At 44.6% G+C, this 21,355-nt stretch overlaps 1 protein-coding gene across 5 annotated transcripts in view; it reads right to left on the reverse strand.

The window, feature by feature from the left end:
- The window catches only part of k6pp (6-phosphofructokinase type C), a 38,235-nt gene extending 17,156 nt beyond the window's left edge, over positions 1-21,079 (reverse strand). The window contains exons 1-12 of one of the 5 annotated variants that reach the window (XM_014190352.3): positions 20,697-21,079; positions 8,067-8,140; positions 6,107-6,184; positions 5,246-5,435; positions 4,859-5,024; positions 4,650-4,694; positions 4,297-4,405; positions 3,915-4,010; positions 2,428-2,520; positions 1,948-2,073; positions 1,584-1,648; positions 1,275-1,344 (exon numbers count right to left, since the gene is read on the reverse strand). In XM_014190352.3, coding sequence (XP_014045827.1) covers positions 1,275-1,344; positions 1,584-1,648; positions 1,948-2,073; positions 2,428-2,520; positions 3,915-4,010; positions 4,297-4,405; positions 4,650-4,694; positions 4,859-5,024; positions 5,246-5,435; positions 6,107-6,184; positions 8,067-8,140; positions 20,697-20,790 — 1,206 coding nt within the window. In that variant the 5' untranslated portion in view covers positions 20,791-21,079. 5 annotated transcript variants of the gene reach the window in all.
- Positions 21,080-21,355: the final 276 nt, after the last annotated feature.

Below are 21,355 nucleotides of genomic sequence, written 5' to 3' on the forward strand. Positions count from 1 at the left end.
AAATACTTATTTCCCTCATTAAAATGCAAATCAATTTAGAACATTTTTGATATGCGTTTTTCCTGATTTTGTTGTTGTTATTCTGTCTCTCACTGTTCAAATAAACCTACCATTAAAATTATAGACTGATCATTTCTTTGTCAGTGGGCAAACGTACAAAATCAGCAGGGCATCAAATACTTTTTTCCCTCACTGTACATACACCTGCTCATAGTGGTTGATACTGGGTAGAGATGCTCTACAAGACTGGCAAAGCTGTTGTCTCCGTGAAGAATGGAGCAGCATGCAGAGACAATCTCTAGCAAGGCCTCATGCTACGGCTCCAAGATGCTGCATCTGTATAGGCTGTTGTTGTACTTGACATAGACCACTGGCTCTGAGCTCAATCACATGATCACAGCGTGCTCATGGACAGATAGACCCCACGTACATGAGTGCCCTCATAGGCGTGGTAATCTCAAAGTAATCTCTTACTTTGAGCAGATCACAAGCATGTGTCTGATTGATACTTCTCTGCAGAAGAACTAGTTAGTAGGCTACTATGGCAACAGCAAGCATACTGAAAGTGCAGGAACAGGGCACTTCTTAGAACACAGACCTACTGTGCTTCTACTAAGCAGAGCCATGAAGAAATAAGCAATGAGGCTACAGCAACAGACATCTGTCATTTTGTGGCACTATTTACATTCAGAATGGTCTAATCCTACATGTACTGTGTCAGAAGCTGTCTAGTTCAATTATGGCCCTATGGAGGTATTATTCTATTCAAATAAATATGTTGTTAGACATTTTTTTTACCTAAAAGCTACTTGTTGTTCTATTCTACAGGGCCATTGATGCAGCAAATTAGTATTTCAAACGAAGCCTGGTCCCAGATCTGTTTGTGCTCTTGCCAACTCCATTTCTGTCGTTGTCAAGCCGAACACGAAGAGTTGGCATGATAGCACAAATGGTATACATATAGGAGAACTTAGCACTGATCCAGAGCTGGTATATTATAGTAGGTTACAGTATAGTACGTACATTATATGGGAGCTCATCCTCTTCCTATCCCCTCAAGACAGAAAACAATTTAACAAACACACTCTGTTAGTGTCACAAAAAGACCTCAGTATGAGCCACAATGCACCTCAACAGGAAGTACCTGATCCTAACGCACAAATCTGAGAAACGCTGGAAAGACACAAACGTTAGGGAAAACACATGTGAATGTCACAGTAACTTTGTCAATGTACAATATAAATGTTTGCCTTGGGTTATCTGAGGATACTTACATTTGGGAGTTCAGAGTCTGCTTTCCGGTAAGACAAGAGTTTGTAGGTGTTCAGGTTGTTTTCGAAACTCCTGCAAAATGTTAATGAAACATACTGTTATTCATCCATCTACCTTTTGTCCAGAAACCTCCATTACTAAGTTGCATAAACTTTTAAAGGCAAGAGGAAAATGAATCTGAATCCTGTAAAGCTGTAATGGTCCTGCTAGACTAGACTGCTGGCCAAATAAAGATATGTATCTTAGAAATACAGAGATATCACTTTATTTATCAAAGAATGTAGAATTGGTACAAGAGTCAGATAATATACCTGCCACGCAGTCTCACAGCTTCCTCAAAATTCTTCTCGTCCATGGCTTTCTGGACGTCTTGTGTCTATTGAGAAAATAAATATGAGTGGTTAATGTGTCTGGAATCAACAGCCTATCAATTGTCTTTATTCATAATAGATCTATAATGTATACAGTAGGTAGAAGTACTTGATGCATCCTGTAAATGGTGTAGAACCTGAAAACATCACAAAGGGGTAGGCTATCACTTCATTACTGTTGAGTAAAGCAGTCTCACACACACTATCTTGGCTGGCGGCCATCACCATCTGTACACTGTACAGAATACTAATCCAGGGTCCCAGCAGGGCCCGTGTAGCATGTGAACACACAGTGTAAGTGTACCATCTGAACACACTCCATAAGGGGCAGACGGACAGCCTGGTTCCCACACAGAGACACGACGCAGGCCGGGGTGCTGGCTGACGCCTCCAACAGGGCCAGGACCGCCTCCACTCCCATACGACTGGCCTGGACAGACAGGGTGGAGGGCTAAGGTCAAATAATATTCATACTGGGGTCAACTTAGAATTAATGGTGATTTGGGACACTGGGAAAATAACTTAAAGTTCAAGTTAGAAATTGCATAACAGTATGAAATGACATGCTCTTTAAATGATGCTGACCATTCTGAAACTGCCTCATGGTTACTAACCAAAACAAACAAACCAGGGATATTATTCAGCTATTAGACAGACGGCAGCACAAATGGCTGTGACTCTAACTGAAAAGTAGTGCACTATATAGGGAATAGGGTGCCATTTAGGAAGCTACCCAGTCTATAAGTGCCTTTTCATTGTATGTGAGTATGTGGGTAACACTCACCAGGATCCGGTCGAAGGCAGAGGGGGTTCCTCCTCTCTGGACGTGACCCAGGATGGTGACTCGGGTGTCAAAGCCCAGACAGCTAACAACCAGCTATAGCAGGAGAGGAAGGCCAGGTATTGAGCAATGTACGTTTCCTCAAATTAGCAGAGTAATTAAATAACACTTACGTCCCAAATGGCACCCTATTCCGTATATAGTGCACTACTATAAAAGTAATGCATTATATAGATCAGTGTTTCTTAATCCTGTCCTGGGGACCCAAAGGAGTGCAGATCTGATTCCACTAATCAAAGATTTGATGAAGAGCTGAATCAGCTGTGTAGTGCTAAGGCAAAAACCAAAATGTGCACCCTTTTGGGTCCCCAGGACCCGGACATAGAGAATAGGGTGCCATTTGGAATGCAACAATTGTTTATTTGTATTGTATGGTAGAAAGAGAATGACAATGGCATGCTATTTCTTAGGAAGAAAGACAGAAGGGGAAAGCACAAGCACTGTACACCCATGCAAAACAGTTCCTGTCATGTACAGTAAGTGAGTCTCCAACACTTACACCTGTGTGTTCCAAATGGCACCCTATTCCCTATATAGTGCACTACTTTTAACCAGAGCTGGTCAAAACTAGTACAGTATATTATAGAGAATAGGGTGCATTTTGGACTCAGCCCTTGTTCTTTTGTTCTGCCAGGTAAACTACTGTATAAGACTCTTACCAGAACAGAGATCCTATAAGTTCTATATGTATTTATATGCTTACCAGGTTAGGTATGCTGATGAAGAACAAGGTTGCAAGGCACAAACAGGAAGAAGTATAATTCACAGAAGTTCACATCACTAAGAAAGATCCAATAAAATACTTAGATGAAGAGTTAAAACATGGACAGCATGTTGTTAATGGGACAGAGAGATGGAGAGATGATGATGTGCAGCCAGAAGTAACCACGGCACACAGAAGTACTGTACCAGACCTGGGTTCAAATACAATATGAAATCATTTCAAATACTTCAGGTGGGCTTGATTGAGCTTGTCTGGCATAATTGAACCAATAGAAAAGTCGCAAAAAGATTTCAAATAGGATTTGAACCCAGGTCTGCAGAGGAGTACACCACCAGCACAGGACAGCTGAGTACTTACTTCCTTAATATGGTCTGTAGTGATAGGCTTGTTGTGAGAATCTATCGCCCCCTCAGCTACAATAATGATATTGAGCCGTTTCTTATCTGCACGGTTCTATAAGAATACAAACAAAGCACAGATATACAGTACATGACAGAACATTTTTGCATTTGGCTTTTCAAAAGCTGGACCCGGTTTATGCTGAGACAGCTGCATGCCTACCAGAGAGAGAGAAAGAACAGATCTGCCTAGTACCTCTGTCCATCTCTCACTTAACAGAGTCCTTTCATCTGTAAAGCATGGAGCTATTCACACATCTGTAGGACCTGCTTTTGGTTCCCCCTTCGTTGCATATTCAGGTACTCACATCCTTGACATTATTAACAGTAATAGCCTTTCCTTGTCTGTCAATGGCTCCTTCAGCAACAATGATTATATTCAGCCTTGAACCCCTGGATCGGCTCTGGGCATTAAGAAACACAATGAACACTGCTGCTTTTGCTATGGTTGGAGGAAATACAATACACCACAATGTGTTATCACTAAGCAGTAAATCCTATTCAATGTGAGGTATAGATTGAAATGTATTTGTTAGATCTGCAGATGTCGGCTGTTACCTTTGTGTGTGTGTGTGTGTGTGTGTGTGTGTGTGTGTGTGTGTGTGTGTGTGTGTGTGTGTGTGAGTGTGTGTGTGTGTGTGTGCGTGCGTGCGTGCGTGCGTGTGTGTGTGTGTGTGTCTGTGTTGTTACCTCAGACAGTTTCTGACACATCTGTTCCTCCCACCCGTCCTCAGGGGGCATCTCAGGGATCAGCACCCAGTCAGCCCCACAGGCCAGAGCACTAACTAGGGCCAGGTACCTACACACACACACACACACACACGCACACACGCACGCACGCACACACACGCATGCACGCACGCACACACACACACACACACTGTACATTTAGTATACAATAAAATATAAAATATAAATACATGCAATACAAACCCATTTGTATGTATTATGTACAAACATTTTCAAAGCAGGACTGCTGAGAGTCCATTGCTAAATTGTAGCAAGTACAAGAATAAAGCAGGAAATGAAATGCCATTCCATACCCACAATGTCTTCCCATGACCTCCAGCACAAACGTCCTCTGGTGGCTGAGAGAAAGGAGAGAAGTCTGTGTAAATGTTGATTGTGTACAAACAACACCACTGAGCTAAATATGCCACTGTATCTGTCAGCACCTGTTGGCTCATCTAAATGTTGGCTCATCTAAAAGTTAAGAAATGTACCATTCAACAACAATCATCTATGTCAGTACCTCTGGGCTGTGGTCATGATTGCGTCCACCACCTCTATGATTCTGTGCAGGGCAGAGTCTGTCCCGATGGTCATGTCAGTGCCACAGAAGTCGTTGTCGATGGAGCCCACCATTCCCACGATGTGCAGCTCTGAGTTGTTCTGGGCAGCCTGCTCATCAATCAGACCTTTATACACAATGCAACGCAATATGAAGCCACTGGCTTCACTACTGAGTAATGTACACTCATAGATGGAATGGCTGTATACAGGCTTTAGTAATTCATAGTAATACATGTTTTACTACAACATGTCAGGCGTATAAATACATTTTTTGCGTAAGAAATTAGTGATGGAGTAGATTACTGTGAACATTAGGTCCACTCCATTGACTACAACATTGAGATACCCTGCTGGACCAGTTCCTCCAGCAGTCCGCTCCACTCCTCTCTGAAGAGGTTGGCCCCAGTGAGGCTGCCGTCCCCTCCGATCACACACAGGTTGGTGATGTCACGCTGCACCAGGTGGTGGGCAGCCTTCAGACGCCCCTCGTGGCTGCGGAACTCCTTGCAGCGGGCACTGCCAATGACTGTGCCACCCTGACAGGAAAACACAACAGCTAAGAATTCAGATGAATGGGTGAATGACAGTTGGAAAGATGGATTGATGGATGGATGACAACTGAATTAATGGATGGATGACAACTGAATTGATGGATGGATGACAACTGAATTGCTGGATGGATAAGTGGAGGTTGGTGGATAGATGAATGAAGATGGATGATTGAATTAATTAATGTTGGAAGGATAGATGGATAAATGTGGATGGATGGATGGATGGATGAAGGTAGGATAAATGGAACAAAACAGCTCTAGACCAAACCAATGGATGACATTATCTGACACAATTGAGCACTGCTGCATTGACAGGTGTCATAGATTCAACATCTCACAGATTTTTTTGGTGTTGTGTGGTGTGTTTTGTTGTCATTAACTATCAGGTTCATGCAGAATCCATAATGACAGGGCACCTTCCACTCTGTTAAGCATCGGCCAGAAATGCAGCTGCGCTCAACTGTCACATGCAATTTGTAAATTCTGGGACCACAAATATATTCAAACCATTAACCATCATATACTGTATAATATACTGCAGCCTCTGGCCAAAATATTCATTAACCACTACGTATACTATATATATAGCCTGTGACTGTGATGATGTTAAACAAATCCATAGTATTTTGCCTAAAGGCATTAATTGCACTACTTACCACTTGCAGCATGCTTGAGACACTTTCCCATGATGCCTCTTCAATGTTATCCCCACCATCTACCATACCCTGGTAACCCTGCATGGAGAAAATAAATATTAACATTATCTCACAGCATAGGCCTATATTTCCTAGTATTAACATGAACATATTCATGAATTACAATGTTGTTACATAGTAACAGTCGTTGACTCTGCAATGCATCTTTGATAACATCAGGGATATTGACTTACAATCATTTTGAGAGGACAATGCTAAATCATGCTAACTGCTACCTGTAGCAAAAGTAAACAACATATTATCATGGATGCTGTCTCTGCTGGCATACATAGACAACTCGAGGTAAGATCAATTTGGCCCAAACATGAAAATTAGATGAACCATCCCTTTAACACTAGCACAAATGATGTCCACTTATTAAAGGTACAATGATATATCTCACAGCATACTGTTGTTTATTCAAGACTCATGGTGATGGCACTACAGGGACGTCTGAAGCTTCCTGTAATCCAATTATTTAGACATTGACACCAGAGCTCATATCCTCCCGCCTCCATTGAGTCAGACAGAGTAGATGACAACATGTTACAGTTAGCCTCTTGCAGAGCGTATGTCCCAAATTCCAACCTATTCCGTATAGTGCACTACTTTTGACCAGCGCCCATACCCCATATAGTGCACTACTTTTGGTGTGCATAGGGCTCTGGTAAATAGCTGTGCACTATATAGGGACTAGTGTGCCATTGGAGACACAGACAGTGAGTGTGCTGTGAGCCTGCTCAACGGAATACCTTTCATCAGTAATCCAACACTGGAGTCTCTAACAATAGACGACACTTAAGCAAAGACTCCAGCCACACAAGTCATAGGGTCTCTACTAGCACACAGCAAGCGGTACCAATGCAAGTATGGAACCAACAGGACCCTGAACAGCTTCGACCCCCAAGCCATAAGACTGATAAATAAATAGTTAAAATAGTTAACTAATTAGCTACCTGCATTGACCCTTTTTGCATTAACTATTTTGTCTCATCACACACGCTGCTGTTACTGTTCATTATCTATCCTGTTGCCTAGTCACTTTATCCCTACCTATATGTATATATCTACCTCAATTACCTCATACCCCTGCACATCAACTCGGTACTGGTACCCCGTGTATATACAGCAGCCAAGTTATCATTACTCATTGTGTATTTATTCCTTGTGTTGTTATTTTTCTATTATTTATCTGCATTGTTGGGAAGGACCCGTAAGTAAGCATTTCACTGTTAGTCCACACCTGTTTACAAAGCATGTAACAAATACAATTTGATTTGATATTCTCATACAGTATTCCATCATGACCTCTTATGACCAGGTGTTACGTCATCATTAAGTGAAAACTGTTGAGACAGAATCACACCTAATTTAATTCTTAAGCCCTGGAATTATTTTATTTGACCCCATTGTTGGAAGGGCCTGTAAGCAAGCATTTCACTCTAGTCTACACCTGTTTACGAAGCATGTGACAAATACAATTAGATTTGATTTGACCCCAGTGGACAGGGACATTCTTAGATAACCTCCAGAGTCAGAAGTATGATTTCCTCAGCATATTAATTCGCTGCTTAAGTATGGGAAACTGCTCCCGCTACCAACACCATGACTTCACAAGTTTCCAATTCAAATACTCTACTTCTCATTTCCATGACCCTTAAATGAAATAAGTCATCTCGTTGAACATTTATACCGAAGAATCGCTCCTCCTCTGTTTTATTTAAACATAATACATTTTGCATAGAGATCCTGTTAATCACCAATTTAATGTAGTGTTCTATTTCATTTTGTAACATTTTGTTTATCCAAACCACTACTGCTCAAAGAAAAAGCTTTGAGCACAGAGCTTGTCGGTGTTGATTTGTCTCAGTGTCAGTGGTAGAACAGTACAAGCCTGCGGGAGTGTCTGTCATGATCTCACCTCATGGACGAAGTAGACTTTAGCTCCCACATAAATACCCATGCGGACCACAGCCCGTACAGCAGCATTCATACCTGCACAACAACAACACAGAGAGGCAGAGAGAGACAGAGAGAGACAGAGAGAATGAAAAATACATTCATTATATGACAATGCATGTTATATTTGGTAGGATACAGGCTGAAAATACTAATCAGGGAGATGGGATGAATCATGTAAATCAAGTTAACATGGTGTGCTCCGTCCAGCAGAGAAAGATACTTGCATAGGCATTGACCTTGATTCAGTATCTAATACATTTTCCATTGACAGTGTGGAAATTGATCATAATGATTACAAAGACTTGCATCTTAGTTGCACCAAAACTACGTTATTGTAATACAAGTGTGGTAATAATTTTTAATGCAGTATCTTTGGTCACCTTATTAAGGACAAGACAATACACTCTAATCTAGTCCCTACAGTAAAATGGTTATCTGGCTGTCCCCATAGGAGAACCCTTTAAGGAACCATTTTTGGTTCCAGGTAAGAACCCTTTTTGGTTCCCCTTCCACAGAGGGCTCTACATGGAACCAAAAAGGGTTCTCCTATGGGGACAGCCAAAGAACCCTTTTAGAACCCTTTGTTTCTAAGAGTGTAGCACTTACTGCTTACAGCCACATTCTCATTAGTCTGTACACGCAGCCAAGAACAGTAGGGCCAACACTGCTCTATGCTGATGTCCTTCCACTTCTCCCACACCACACAACAAGGCTGCTATTCATTGGCTTCCCAGAGCACTCTGAGTGTGGGCGGGAGCAGGCGCTGCCTTGGATGTCATTATTGTCAGTGTCAGCCTCCAAGAGCTTCTTAGGCCCACAACAATGGACTCACATGTCTGAAATGGGACCCTATTCCCTATAGTACACTAATTTTACCCCTATTCCTTATATAGTACACTTACTTTGACCAGGGCCCACATAGGGTACACTACATAGGATATAGGGTGTCATTTCAGAATCAGCATGCCTTCACAGTAAACAGACTGTAGAGAGACCAGAGTGCATGGTTGGTCTGGCACAGATATGAAGGGTCTGTTGTCTGGGTCGATGCTAACGAGCACTGATTCTGGTACTGTGGGTTGGCTGGTGCCAATCATTGTTGCTAGGAGACCAGTAACAATATGAGATGGAGACCTGTGTGTACACAGAAAATGGTACATATATTATCCAATGTAGGCTAACAATGATAAACACTTAATCCCACTGGAAGATTTCCTGAAGCATGGCCAATGGTTCTGTGAGTCATTTTAGGAATCACCCTATATACAGAACCAACTGATCTTTTCTGGCAGGTAAGACTTGGAAGTGGTTTTTACTTAAATCACGTGAGAAAATATGCATATTGAATTTTCTAGTCTTCAGGGTAGGCTACAGGATGCTTTCTAGCTTCGACCGCAACTGGATTCTGACGGGACTTTTGTCTGAATCGCACTATATTCCTGCTGTGTAGACAATGGTAGATTTCATGGTAGGTAGTCTCGCACAAAGTGCTTGGTCTAATGGTAGCCCACTGTTGACACAGCAGGAATGTAGTGTGATTGTGACAAAAGTTTGATTCAGGTGTTTATTTGATAGCGAGGGACAAATGTATCTTTACGACGGCCAAGTAGTGTTCGTAGAGATTATGGATTAGGTATGTTTAGGTATGTTTGATTTCTCAACAGCAGGCAATGGCATGTATTCATGAACACCAAGGTAAGCCAGGCTTCCCCCAAAAATGTACCAAGAAAAAAATTAAAACACATCAAATAATGTATCTTTCATCTCTCTGTGTTTCATAAGTTTCTCACAGGAGAAAGCATCCAAGCGATCAAAACAGTGCTCCTCTGTCTCTCTACGTGGCAACCATCTACAGTTGAAGTCTGAAGTTAACATACACTTAGGTTGGAGTCATTTGAACTCATTTTTCAACCACTCCACAAATTTCTTGTTAACAAACTATAGTTTTGGCAAGTCGGTTAGGACATCTACTTTGAGCATGACACAAGTCATTTTTCCAACATTTGTTTACAGGCAGATTATTTCACTTATCAGAATTCCAGTGGGTCAGAAGTTTACATACACTAAGTTGACCGTGCCTTTAAACAGCTTGGGAAATTCCAGAAAATGATGTCATGGCTTTAGAAGCTTCTGATAGGCCAATTGACAACATTTGAGTCAATTGGAGGTGTACCTGTGGATGTATTTCAAGGCCTACCTTCAAACTCAGTGCCTCTTTGCTTGACATCATGGAAGAAAATTTAAAAATCATCCAAGACCTCAGAAACAAAATTGTAGACCTCCACAGGTCTGGTTCATCCTTGGCAGCAATTTCCAAATGCCTGAAGGTACCACATTCATCTGTACAAACAATAGTATGCAAGTATAAACACCATGGGACCACGCAGCCGTCATACCGTTCAGGAAGGAGACGTGTTCTGTCTCCTAGAGATGAACGTACTTTGGTGCGGAAATGTGCAAATCAAGCCTGCATTTGCTATTTGGAAGCATCCTCCTGTTTCGATACAGGTGAATGATAATGGTCCATTCTAAATCAAAACAAATTTCACACATATATTATTTAGTATACGTAAGAACAAGATTAAATCAAGAATATTCTGATGGGTGACAATATTAGCCTATCACTTGTGAATTACATATTATCACTTGTGAATGATTCCCAGCTTAAGGAAAAAGTTTTTTTTTTCTTCGAATCATAGTCGGACACCTCATGTAGCCTAGCCCATAGGCCTATATGTTTTAATAAGGTTTGTATCACAACTAAAGTGGCCAAATAACTTCTTAAAATTAAGCACATTAATCTGCTTTACAAGTGGTGTAGAGCCTAATTGTTATACATAAGCAGCTACCTTGAGTTTCAAGTTTGGGGAAGATCATTTTCACCATAAAAATGCACCTTTATAATAAAAACATGACATGCATAATTGCATTTGCGGTCACTTTTGATAATGGTGTTTTCCGCTAATGGAACATTTGCGCTTATAGCTTATAGCCTACTGCCATGTGCGCATTGCTGCGCTTATAATGTGAAGAAATAGCCTAATAGTTTATCAACATTTTAAGCTAACCTTTCTGATCTGTTGCGTCAGCCACATTGCGTAAAAAAAAATGTTTGATGCTAGTAGTTGTATTGATTTGGGATCTATCGCATCCCAAAACTGTCCCAGACTATGTTTGGAATATTTTTTTTCTCGCACAGAATAGAATAGGTCAACCTTTGTACTATGGGGATAGTAGATAGACATAGGCTAGTGCTTTTGCTGTTTGTTAGGCCTACTCATCTTGTTGGCTGACAAAAGTAAATGTGGACAGTTCTTCCAATATCTTCAATGTTCACCTCGGAATTGGATAAGGACGTGCGCAGTTGTGTCCCTGATGTGTCTGTCTTCACTTGTAGCCTGTCAGAAAGACTCAATCACGTGATTGAGTGTGCAGCACTCACTGGCCGCAAAAGGCATGGATTCTTTTAGGGTGCATTACGGACACACAAAGGGGATGCCGCCATGAAATTCTAGACATGATCAAGTGCTTGTCAAATTGTGAACGAGTGACTGATGTAGTGTGTACAGCCTAGGCAAAAAACAAAGCAGAGATCATGCCTTTCAAGCAACTTTTTTCAAATCATCATTAGAGCCGCATCATGCAGCCTTACAATCTATTAAAAATCAGAACATATAGCCCAACGTTTGTAGAACAACTAAAGTTACATTAATAACTCTAAATTAAGCATATAATAATACCTATTTCTTTGTTAACCGCTCAACACAGAATAGCTGCATGTGTACACTCCCTCAAATCGTTTGGAGAAAATATCCTTTCTGTCACAGCCTGATCTGTTTCACCTGTCTTTGTGATTGTCTCCACCCCCATCCAGGCGTCATCCATCTTCCCCATTATCCCCTGTGTATTTATACCTGTGTTCTCCGTTTATCTGTTGCCAGTTCGTCTTGTTTGTTCAAGCCTACCAGTGTTTTGTCTCAGCTCCTGTTTTTCCCTAGTCTCTCTTTTTCTCGTCCTCCTGGTTTTTGGCCCTTACCTGTCCTGACCAAGTACCCACCCCCCTGACCACTCTGCCTGTCCCTGAGCCTGCCTGCCGTCCTGTGCCTTTGCTCTACCTCTGGATTATTGAACTCTGTCTGTCCCTGACCCTGAGCCTGCGTGCCGTCTTGTACCTTTGCTCCTACTCTGGATTATCGACCCCTGCCTGCCTTGACCTGTCGTTTGCCTGCCCCTGTGGTTACAATAAACATTTTTACTTCACACAGTCTACACTTGGGTCTTACCTTGATTCCTGATAGTTTCTATTTTATTCAGCTTTGTTCAATTGTATTCTTCATACTATAAAATAATGCCATTGAATTCTAGGCAAATATTGTCTGCTAAATTCACTTTAGTAGCCCACAGTCATTTGGCTTAGCCAGATCAGGACAACTCAGAGTATACTATTCTGTTCTTCTGAAATAGAAAACATTTTCTTCATACCATGCTTCTTTAGACCTGTCTAAATTAAATAATGTATTTATTGTGGTTTAGGCTATATTACAAGGATTTATTAGACTTTTTAAAATGTAGATGTTCAGAAGGTGTCACGACTTCCGCCAAAGTTGGTCCCTCTCCTTGTTCGGGCAGCGTTCGGCGGTCGAAGTCACCGACCTTCTAGACATCGCCGATCCACTTTTGATTTTCCATTGGTTTTGTCTTGTCTTCCATCACACCTGGTTCCAATTACATCAATTACATATTGTGTACTTAACCCTCTGTTCCCCCCCATGTCCTTGTCCGTAATTGTTTGTTGTAGTGCTGTTGCACTGTATGCTGGTATCTACCGGGGTTTGTTTGACCCATTTATTGTATTATTCTGTTGACGGTGGTTTATGGTTATTAAACACAACCGTTGTAAATCAGTTTCCGCTCTCCTGCGCCTGACTTCTCTGCCGCCAGTAGCATCGCATTACAGAATTACGGACCAATATTATGGAGTCAGCAGGAGCAGGTACCCCGGGTATAGGGGTGGAAGAGCGCGTCCGGGAGCACGCAGCAATGCTCCATCATCTTGGCACCGCCATGGACCGCGTTGTCCAGACAATGAACCACTGGGAGAGACAGGGAGTTCTTCCAGTGCCTCCACCAGCACAACCAGGGTCTCCACTGAGCGCCCCTCTTCATCCTGGTCCCAGTGGGATTCGTCTCTCCCTGCCCCAGGAATACGATGGGAAGGCTGCGAACTGCCAGGGGTTCCTTCTACAACTGGACCTATACCTGGCCACCGTCCACCCGGTTCCGCAGGCCGTGAGAAGGTGTCTGCCCTCGTCTCGTGCCTCACCGGGAAATCCCTGGAGTGGGCCAACGCCGTGTGGAGGGAGGGAGATGCAGAGTTGGACCAGTTTGAGGAGTTCACCCGCCGTTTCTGGGCAGTCTTCGACCACCCGCCCGAGGGTAGAGCGGCGGGTGAGCGCCTCTTCCATCTGAGGCAGGAGACGAGGAGCGCCCAGGAGTTCGCCTTGGAGTTTAGGACCCTGGCTGCCGGCTCGGGATGGAACGACAGGGCCCTGATCGACCATTACCGCTGCAGTCTGCGCGAGGACGTCCATCGGGAGTTGGCCTGCAGAGACACCACCCTCACGTTTGACCAGCTGGTGGACCTGTCCATCCGGCTGGACAACCTGCTGGCTGCCCGCGGACGCTCAGATCGTGGTCTGGTGGTTCCATCCCCCCGCACCCCCGCACCCCCTCTCCAATACCTATGGAGAGGGGGTCTCTTCCTTATTGACTCTCCTGCGTTTCCCGTGGTGCTTGGCCTACCCTGGTTAGTTTGTCATGACCCTAATGTTTCTTGGCCACAGAGGGCTCTCATGGGGTGGTCGCGGGAGTGCTCAAGGGGTGTTTAGGGGTTTCCGTTGGTGCTACTACGGTGGAAAGTCCAGATCAGGTCTCCACCGTGCGCATTCCCCCTGAATATGCCGATTTGGCTCTCACCTTCTCTAAAAAGAAGGCGACTCAATTACCACCCCATCGACGGGACGATTGTGCGATAAATCTCCTGGTAGATGCTGCACTTCCCAGGAGTCACGTGTATACCCTCTCACAGGCGGAGACGGAGGCAATGGAAACATATGTCTCCGAATCCCTGTGTCAGGCGTACATTCGGTCCTCCACTTCACCCATCTCCTCGAGTTTCTTTTTTGTGAAGAAGGAGGGAGGTCTGTGTCCGTGTATTGACTATCGGGGTCTGAACCAGATCACTGTGAGGTATCGCTACCCGCTACCACTCATAGCCACAGCGATTGAGTCAATGCACGGGGCGCGCTTCTTCACCAAACTAGATCTCAGGAGCGCTTACAACCTGGTGCGTATCCGAGAGGGAGACGAGTGGAAGATGGCTTTCAGTACCACCTCAGGGGACTATGAGTACCTCGTCATGCCGTACGGGCTGATGAATGCGCCATCAGTCTTCCAAACCTTTATAGACGAGATTTTCAGGCACCTGCACGGGCAGGGTGTAGTGGTGTATATTGATGACATTCTAATATACTCCGCTACACGCGCCGAGCATGTGTCCCTGGTGCGCAAGGTGCTTGGTCGCCTGTTGGAGCATGACCTGTACGTCAAGGCTGAGAAATGCTTGTTTTTCCAGCAATCTGTCTCCTTCCTAGGGTATCGCATTTCTACCTCAGGGGTGGAGATGGAGAGTGACCGCATTTCAGCCGTGCGTAATTGGACGACTCCCACCACTGTAAAGGAGGTGCAGTGGTTCTTAGGGTTTGCCAACTACTACCGGAGGTTTATCCGAGGTTTTGGTCAGGTAGCGGCTCCCATTACCTCACTGCTGAAGGGGGGCCCGGTGCGTTTGCAGTGGTCGGCTGAGGCGGCCAGGGCTTTTAGTCACCTGAGGGCTCTGTTTACCTCGGCTCCCGTGCTGGCCCATCCGGATCCCTCTTTGGCGTTCATAGTGGAGGTGGACGCGTCCGAGGCTGGGATAGGAGCGGTGCTCTCTCAGCGCTCGGGTATGCCACCGAAGCTCCGCCCCTGTGCCTTCTTCTCGAAGAAGCTTAGCCGGCAGAGCGAAACTATGACGTGGGGACCGGAAGCTGTTGGCTGTCGTCAGGGCTCCCAGAACGTAAAGGCAGACGCATTGTCCCGGCTGTATGACACAGAGGAGCGGCCCATGGATCCCACTCCCATACTCCCCGCCTCCTGCCTGGTGGCGCCGGTAGTGTGGGAGCTGGACACGGACATTGAGCAGGCATTACGTGCAGAGCCCGCTCCCGTCCAGTGTCCCGCTGGGCGTCTGTACGTCCCGTCTGCTGTTCGTGACCGGTTGATCTATGTGGCCCACACGTCACCCTCCTCTGGTCATCCTGGGATCAGTCGGACAGTGCGCTGTTTGAGCAGGAGGTACTGGTGGCCTACCTTGGCTAAGGACGTGAGGGTTTATGTTTCCTCCTGCTCGGTGTGCGCCCAGTGTAAGGCTCCTAGGCACCTGCCCAGAGGTAAGCTACACCCCTTACCCATTCCACAGCGGCCTTGGTCGCACCTGTCGGTGGATTTTCTGACTGATCTTCTACTCTCACAGGGTAACACCGTGATCCTGGTCGTTGTGGATCGTTTTTCTAAGTCCTGTCGTCACCTCCCTCTGCCCGGTCTCCCTACGGCCCTACAGACTGCGGAGGCCTTGTTTACACACGTCTTCCAGCACTATGGGGTGCCTGAGGATATAGTGTCTGATCGGGGTCCCCAGTTCACGTCTAGGGTCTGGAAGGCGTTCATGGAACGTCTGGGGGTCTCGATCAGCCTTACTTCAGGGTTTCACCCGGAGAGTAATGGGCAGGTGGAGAGAGTGAACCAGGATGTGGGTAGGTTTCTGCGGTCCTATTGCCCGGACCGGCCGGGGGAGTGGGCGGCGTTCGTGCCCTGGGCTGAGATGGCACGGAACTCGCTCTGCCACTCTTCCACTAACCTCTCTCCCTTCCAGTGCGTACTAGGGTACCAGCCGGTTCTGGCGCCTTGGCATCAGAGTCAGACCGAGGTTCCTGCGGTGGACGACTGGTTCAGGCGCGCGGAGGAGACATGGGAAGCCGTCCGTGTCCACCTTCAGCAGGCCGTGACACGCCAAAAGAAGAACGCAGATCGCCACCGCAGTGAGACCCCGACCGGGTCTGTCTCTCGACCTGAAACCCGCCCCTCCGCCTGCCAGAAGCTGGGTCCGCGGTTTGTGGGGCCATTTAAAGTCCTGAGGAGAGTGAACGAGGTTTGTTATAGGTTACAGCTTCCACCCGATTACCGTATTAACCCCACATTCCATATGTCTCTCCTCAGGCCGGTGGTGGCTGGCCCGCTCCAGGAGTCTGAGGTGCGGGAGGTTCCTCCGCCCCCTCTGGACATCGGGGGGCCCCGGCGTACTCCGTTCGCTCCATACTGGATTTGAGGCGTCGGACGAGGGACCTTCAGTATCTCGTGGAGAGGGAAAGGGTACGGTCCGGAGGAGAGGTGCTGGGATCCGGTCGAGGACGTGTTGGACCCTTCAATGCTGCAGGAGTTCCACCGTCTTCGTCCGGATCGCCCTGCACCTCGCCCTCCGGGTCGTCCCCGAGGCCGGTGTCGACGCGCTGCTGGAGCCGCACGTCAAGGGGGGGTACTGTCACGACTTCCGCCGAAGTTGGTCCCTCTCCTTGTTCGGGCAGCGTTCGGCGGTCGAAGTCACCGACCTTCTAGCCATCGCCGATCCACTTTTCATTTTCCATTGGTTTTGTCTTGTCTTCCATCACACCTGGTTCCAATTCCATCAATTACATGTTGTGAATTTAACCCTCTGTTCCCCCCCATGTCCTTGTCCATAATTATTTGTTGTAGTGCTTGTGCACGGTATGCTGGTATCTACCGGGGTTTGTTTGACCCATTTATTGTATTATTCTGTTAACGGTGGTTTATGGTTATTAAACACAACCGTTGTAAATCAGTTTCCGCTCTCCTGCGCCTGACTTCTCTGGCTCCAGTAGCATCGCATTATAGAAGGTCAGCATCAGTGGCTTGTGAAAGCCAGGAGATGGTAAATGCGTTTATGTTAATTAGCGGTCAATTACCGTGAGCCCAACACTTATTTTCGTGACCGCCACAGCCCTAGGTGTGACAGGAGGTTGCTATCCGGTTTTGCAATAAAGCAAAGGTCTGGTTGAATTTATTCTGCCACTGTATTATTGTCTCGGCCTTGTCTCGGTCGCAAGACATATGAATTAACAGGTTATAGAGCAAACAACACAATTATCACAACACAGGTTATAATATAGCTTTTTGGGGGCTTGGCTTCCCCAGTGATTTTACCCACGCACCGCAACTGACAGCAGATACAGATACAGTAGGCTATTGTTGCAAATGTACTACAGTATCATAAATTCAGTGGAAATCTCAGCTTGCTGTAGTCTGCCAATAAGATAGTCCATGTAAAGAGAGTACAATATTGTTAGTGAATGACAGCCAGGGCCAGGCATGGAACAATGAAGGGCTGAGTCACACTTATTACTACCACAGTCCTTTACTGATATGTCAGTTGTGTTTCCACATTATAGTGACGCATAGAGGTAGCCAAATTTCTCAAATCTGTGAGATGTAGGCTACATTTCGGAGTTGAGAAACCCAGGGGCAAACTCCGCTACTTGCAGCGCCTCACGTAGGTCTACCCTACTCTCATCCCCATCCTCCTCTTCACGTGCTTGTCTGCCCATTAGTCATGCCATGCGCGCTACAATAGTCAAGATGTGTTTTAATTGGCAGCCACCTCTCCTTGTGTCCCATAAGGTGCACTGTGGCTGTGTCCCAAATGGCACCCTATTCCCTGTAAAGTGCACCAATTTTTATCAGAGCCCTATGGGCCCTGGTCAAAAGTAGTACGCTATATTGGTAATTTGGGACACAGCCCCCCGCCACTTCCTGCCAGGCTGGCACAAATGTTAACCTTATCCTCAGAGGTTTTAATGCACAGGGAACTTTATAATGATAGTCACATTGAAATAGGCTGATATAAAATTAAATACATTACAATATTGATAGGCTAGTATGCAGTGGCAACCCATCATTCAGGGCAGGTGGGGCAGATCCTAAAAAAACGCCTGTTTTGCATGCTATTGTGGCATTAATAAGTGCTAATATCAGTTTGCAAACAATGTAAAAAATTAAAAATAATTGAGTTAATAAAGCCGCACACAAACATGGTCTGTTTTTTGCTTTCTTGAGTTAGGCAGCTCCAAAATTAAGGTGTTTCAGCCTAGCTCAGTGCTTTCTGTGGTGGTGGGGCAACCAGCGGAAAATACGGAGCGTAGGGGTTGGTAATGTTTTCTAGTTGCGCCGTGATTGGCTAAGTGTTCTGTCACTCACGGGGACACTAAATCACCGCAAAATCTACGGAGAGAACTCGATAATTCTATCCCCTTTGGTGCTGACATACAGTTACATTAGAAGTGCCCATCAAAGAAGGCTCAAGGTCATTGACCACAGATAAAATGACATCAAATCACGTTATATCTACTGTAGCTTTGATTGGACTGATCATGTCAACATCAAACTTTCAAAATCTTGGCTAGCAAGCTTGACAAGCAGTCATCGTTATGAGTCAAGTCGACAATCTACTGGCAAATCCTTTTCATATGAAGATAAATTATAGATAAAACGTATCGGTGCTCATCGGCCATTGAACATAAACATTACATAACAAGATGGAAATTCAACAATGAGAGGTTTGGAAGGAATCAGTGGCTAACTGCAAGCATTGTTAAGCAATCACTAGCATGCTATTCAGTGGAGTTGGTGTTTTGTCCAAGTCTGGGTTTAAGGGTCTCTTTTCCAAGCTTAAAAGGATACAAATTCACATTCAACAGACTTCAGTGAGTTCAAGAGAACTGGGAACGCTGAAAAAAAATAGCTCGGACTGGGAAAATATATTTTGAACGATCGTCCAACTCGGATGTCGGGAACTTGGGCTTCTTTCTAGAGCGCCGACCTGAAGATCATTGACGTCATGAATCAGCCTTGTTTTTTTCTGAGTTCGCAGTTGTCTTGAAAGCACCATAAATCCAGAAAATGACAGACTTTGATGACAAAATTTGCCACAAAAAGGACCACGTGCCACCTTCCTGTTCAAGTGAGCACTGCACAACAAGGTGAGTCCAAAAATGTATTGTATGCTGCTGCATAAATGATGTAATATGCCAGGGAGATATGTATACTGTAGCTACGAAAGTAATACTAAGTGTATGTTGTGTAATAAGCTATTAGTAGCCCATGTGGCTCACCCAATTAATTTGGTCCCTTTCCCCCTCATAACTTAGCCTACTGTTCTGACTTGGTGGTGCACATGTAGCCTATAGCCTGTTTTAGAGAAATGTAATCATTGAATATTGTAAGATCTTTCATTGTCTGCTTATAAGCCCCCTTTATTTATCCCACGGTTCTGTCTTGGTGTACAGGGGAAATACTGTAAGAATGGCCCATGTTCTTAATTCTGTTACTGTACATTTCAAAAGTGCTGAACAAATAGTTATATTGACTACATCAGTCCTAGCTCGCTCATTAATGTCTTAATCGAAATGACGGATCGCCTCTTATCCGCTCGTTGTCCCCTTATGCTATAGGTTGTACATCTCAATTGTTAGTAGAAACCACATTTGTTTAAGCAAGTCAACTATATCAGCTGTTTTTTTAAGGCAGTAAATGAGGCTGAATGAACTGTTTACCTGCCAGACAAGGCTCCTTTGATAGCCAGGTGTAGCAGTGGTAAGGATTCACTCCATGATGCTGAAAAGAAAGCTCTGCTCTTAGGACAGCTTTATGTAGGCCCTAACAGTCTGTGGGCACCGTTTGTCACCGTTATAGTGCAATTAATGTATTGTTTAGTGTTGTGTTGTGTCGTGGCTTTGCTGGCATAGATCCCAATTTTTGTTGTTGTTGAGTTTGCCCCACCAAGACTTACATGTTAAAATCGCAACTGCTACTATGCACATATGCTTAGCTCTCTGCAATTGGCATGTTGAGTTTAACATCCAGGGCGTGCGCCTGCAGACGTGATGACATATCTGCGCCATAGGTTATCAACGAATGGAATTCCGCAATGCAGGCTTCAGTGTCAGATAGTGCTATCCGGGGTTCTTCGGACGTCCACACTCTTACCCTAACCCTAACCTTAACCATAAATATCCCTTACCGGATAGCATCAACCCTTCAGTATGATACACTTTTTTGCTCCATGTTTTTGTTGATTACAATAATGCATAATCTCCCTTTTCCAATGGTGTGACAATTCTAACCAAAAATAGACTTCCAATTGCCTACATACTCCACAAATAATGTTATTATGAATTTTTACTTCATGTTGAACAGCTTTTTTTGGTCAATACTCAACTAGCCTACATTATCTTTTGAATAATTAAGTCAAACATATGATGACAAAATACTGAGTTCCTTTAGGCTAAACACAATGACAGCACTTATAATACTGATAACTCGACACTTTGTTTCCCTTTTAGTATCGTAATGATTACACAATTCCAGCGTTTGTTACAGTATCACTCTAATCCACTTGTAGCCTAACAGTAACTGATACCTTGAGCATCTCCTCCGCTTGTCAGAACGCCGATGGATTTTCCAGCACCGGAAAGATTCTCAAAGAATTTCTTGGTGTCCTGCCGCTTTGTCATGGCTCCCTCTTCTATCCTTCACAAGATTATATACGAAAAGTCGTATTTGTTGTTGGTATGTAGGTTTTAAATAGGTGTCGGTATATGAAAGACCGACTGTAGATTAATGCAGTGGTTAACGCCCCCCTCCTTTCCCTGCTTCGCTGACCCGCTTCTGACAGTCACCGATGGCAGCAGTGAGGTCGTGGCTAGGAAGGATACAGTTTGTGTCAAATTAAAGTCTAACGTATAAATTTTTTTTGGGGGGGGTTAGCTAACCCTAAACCTTTTCATAACCTTAATATAATTATCATAACCTGATAAATTAATTCTCTTAACTTGCTGCTTAAATAAAATCTGTTAAATTCTGATATAAACTGTATCCCATCTAGTCAAAACCCAGCGGAGAGCCCATAGAGCGATCTCCTGTAATTAATTGACAGCGGTGTCATCCAATAGAATGCTGCATCACGTATATTCCGCAAACTATTCTGACCAATTGGGCCGGTAGAAATTACTAGCGCGACAACGATGAGGTAGGGACAACGATGAGGTAGGGACTAGGAACAGTTAAACAGGAAGCAAT

Source organism: Salmo salar, chromosome 03 (assembly GCF_965601325.2).
Source record: "Salmo salar chromosome 03, fSalSal1, whole genome shotgun sequence".
NCBI lineage: Eukaryota > Metazoa > Chordata > Actinopteri > Salmoniformes > Salmonidae > Salmo > Salmo salar.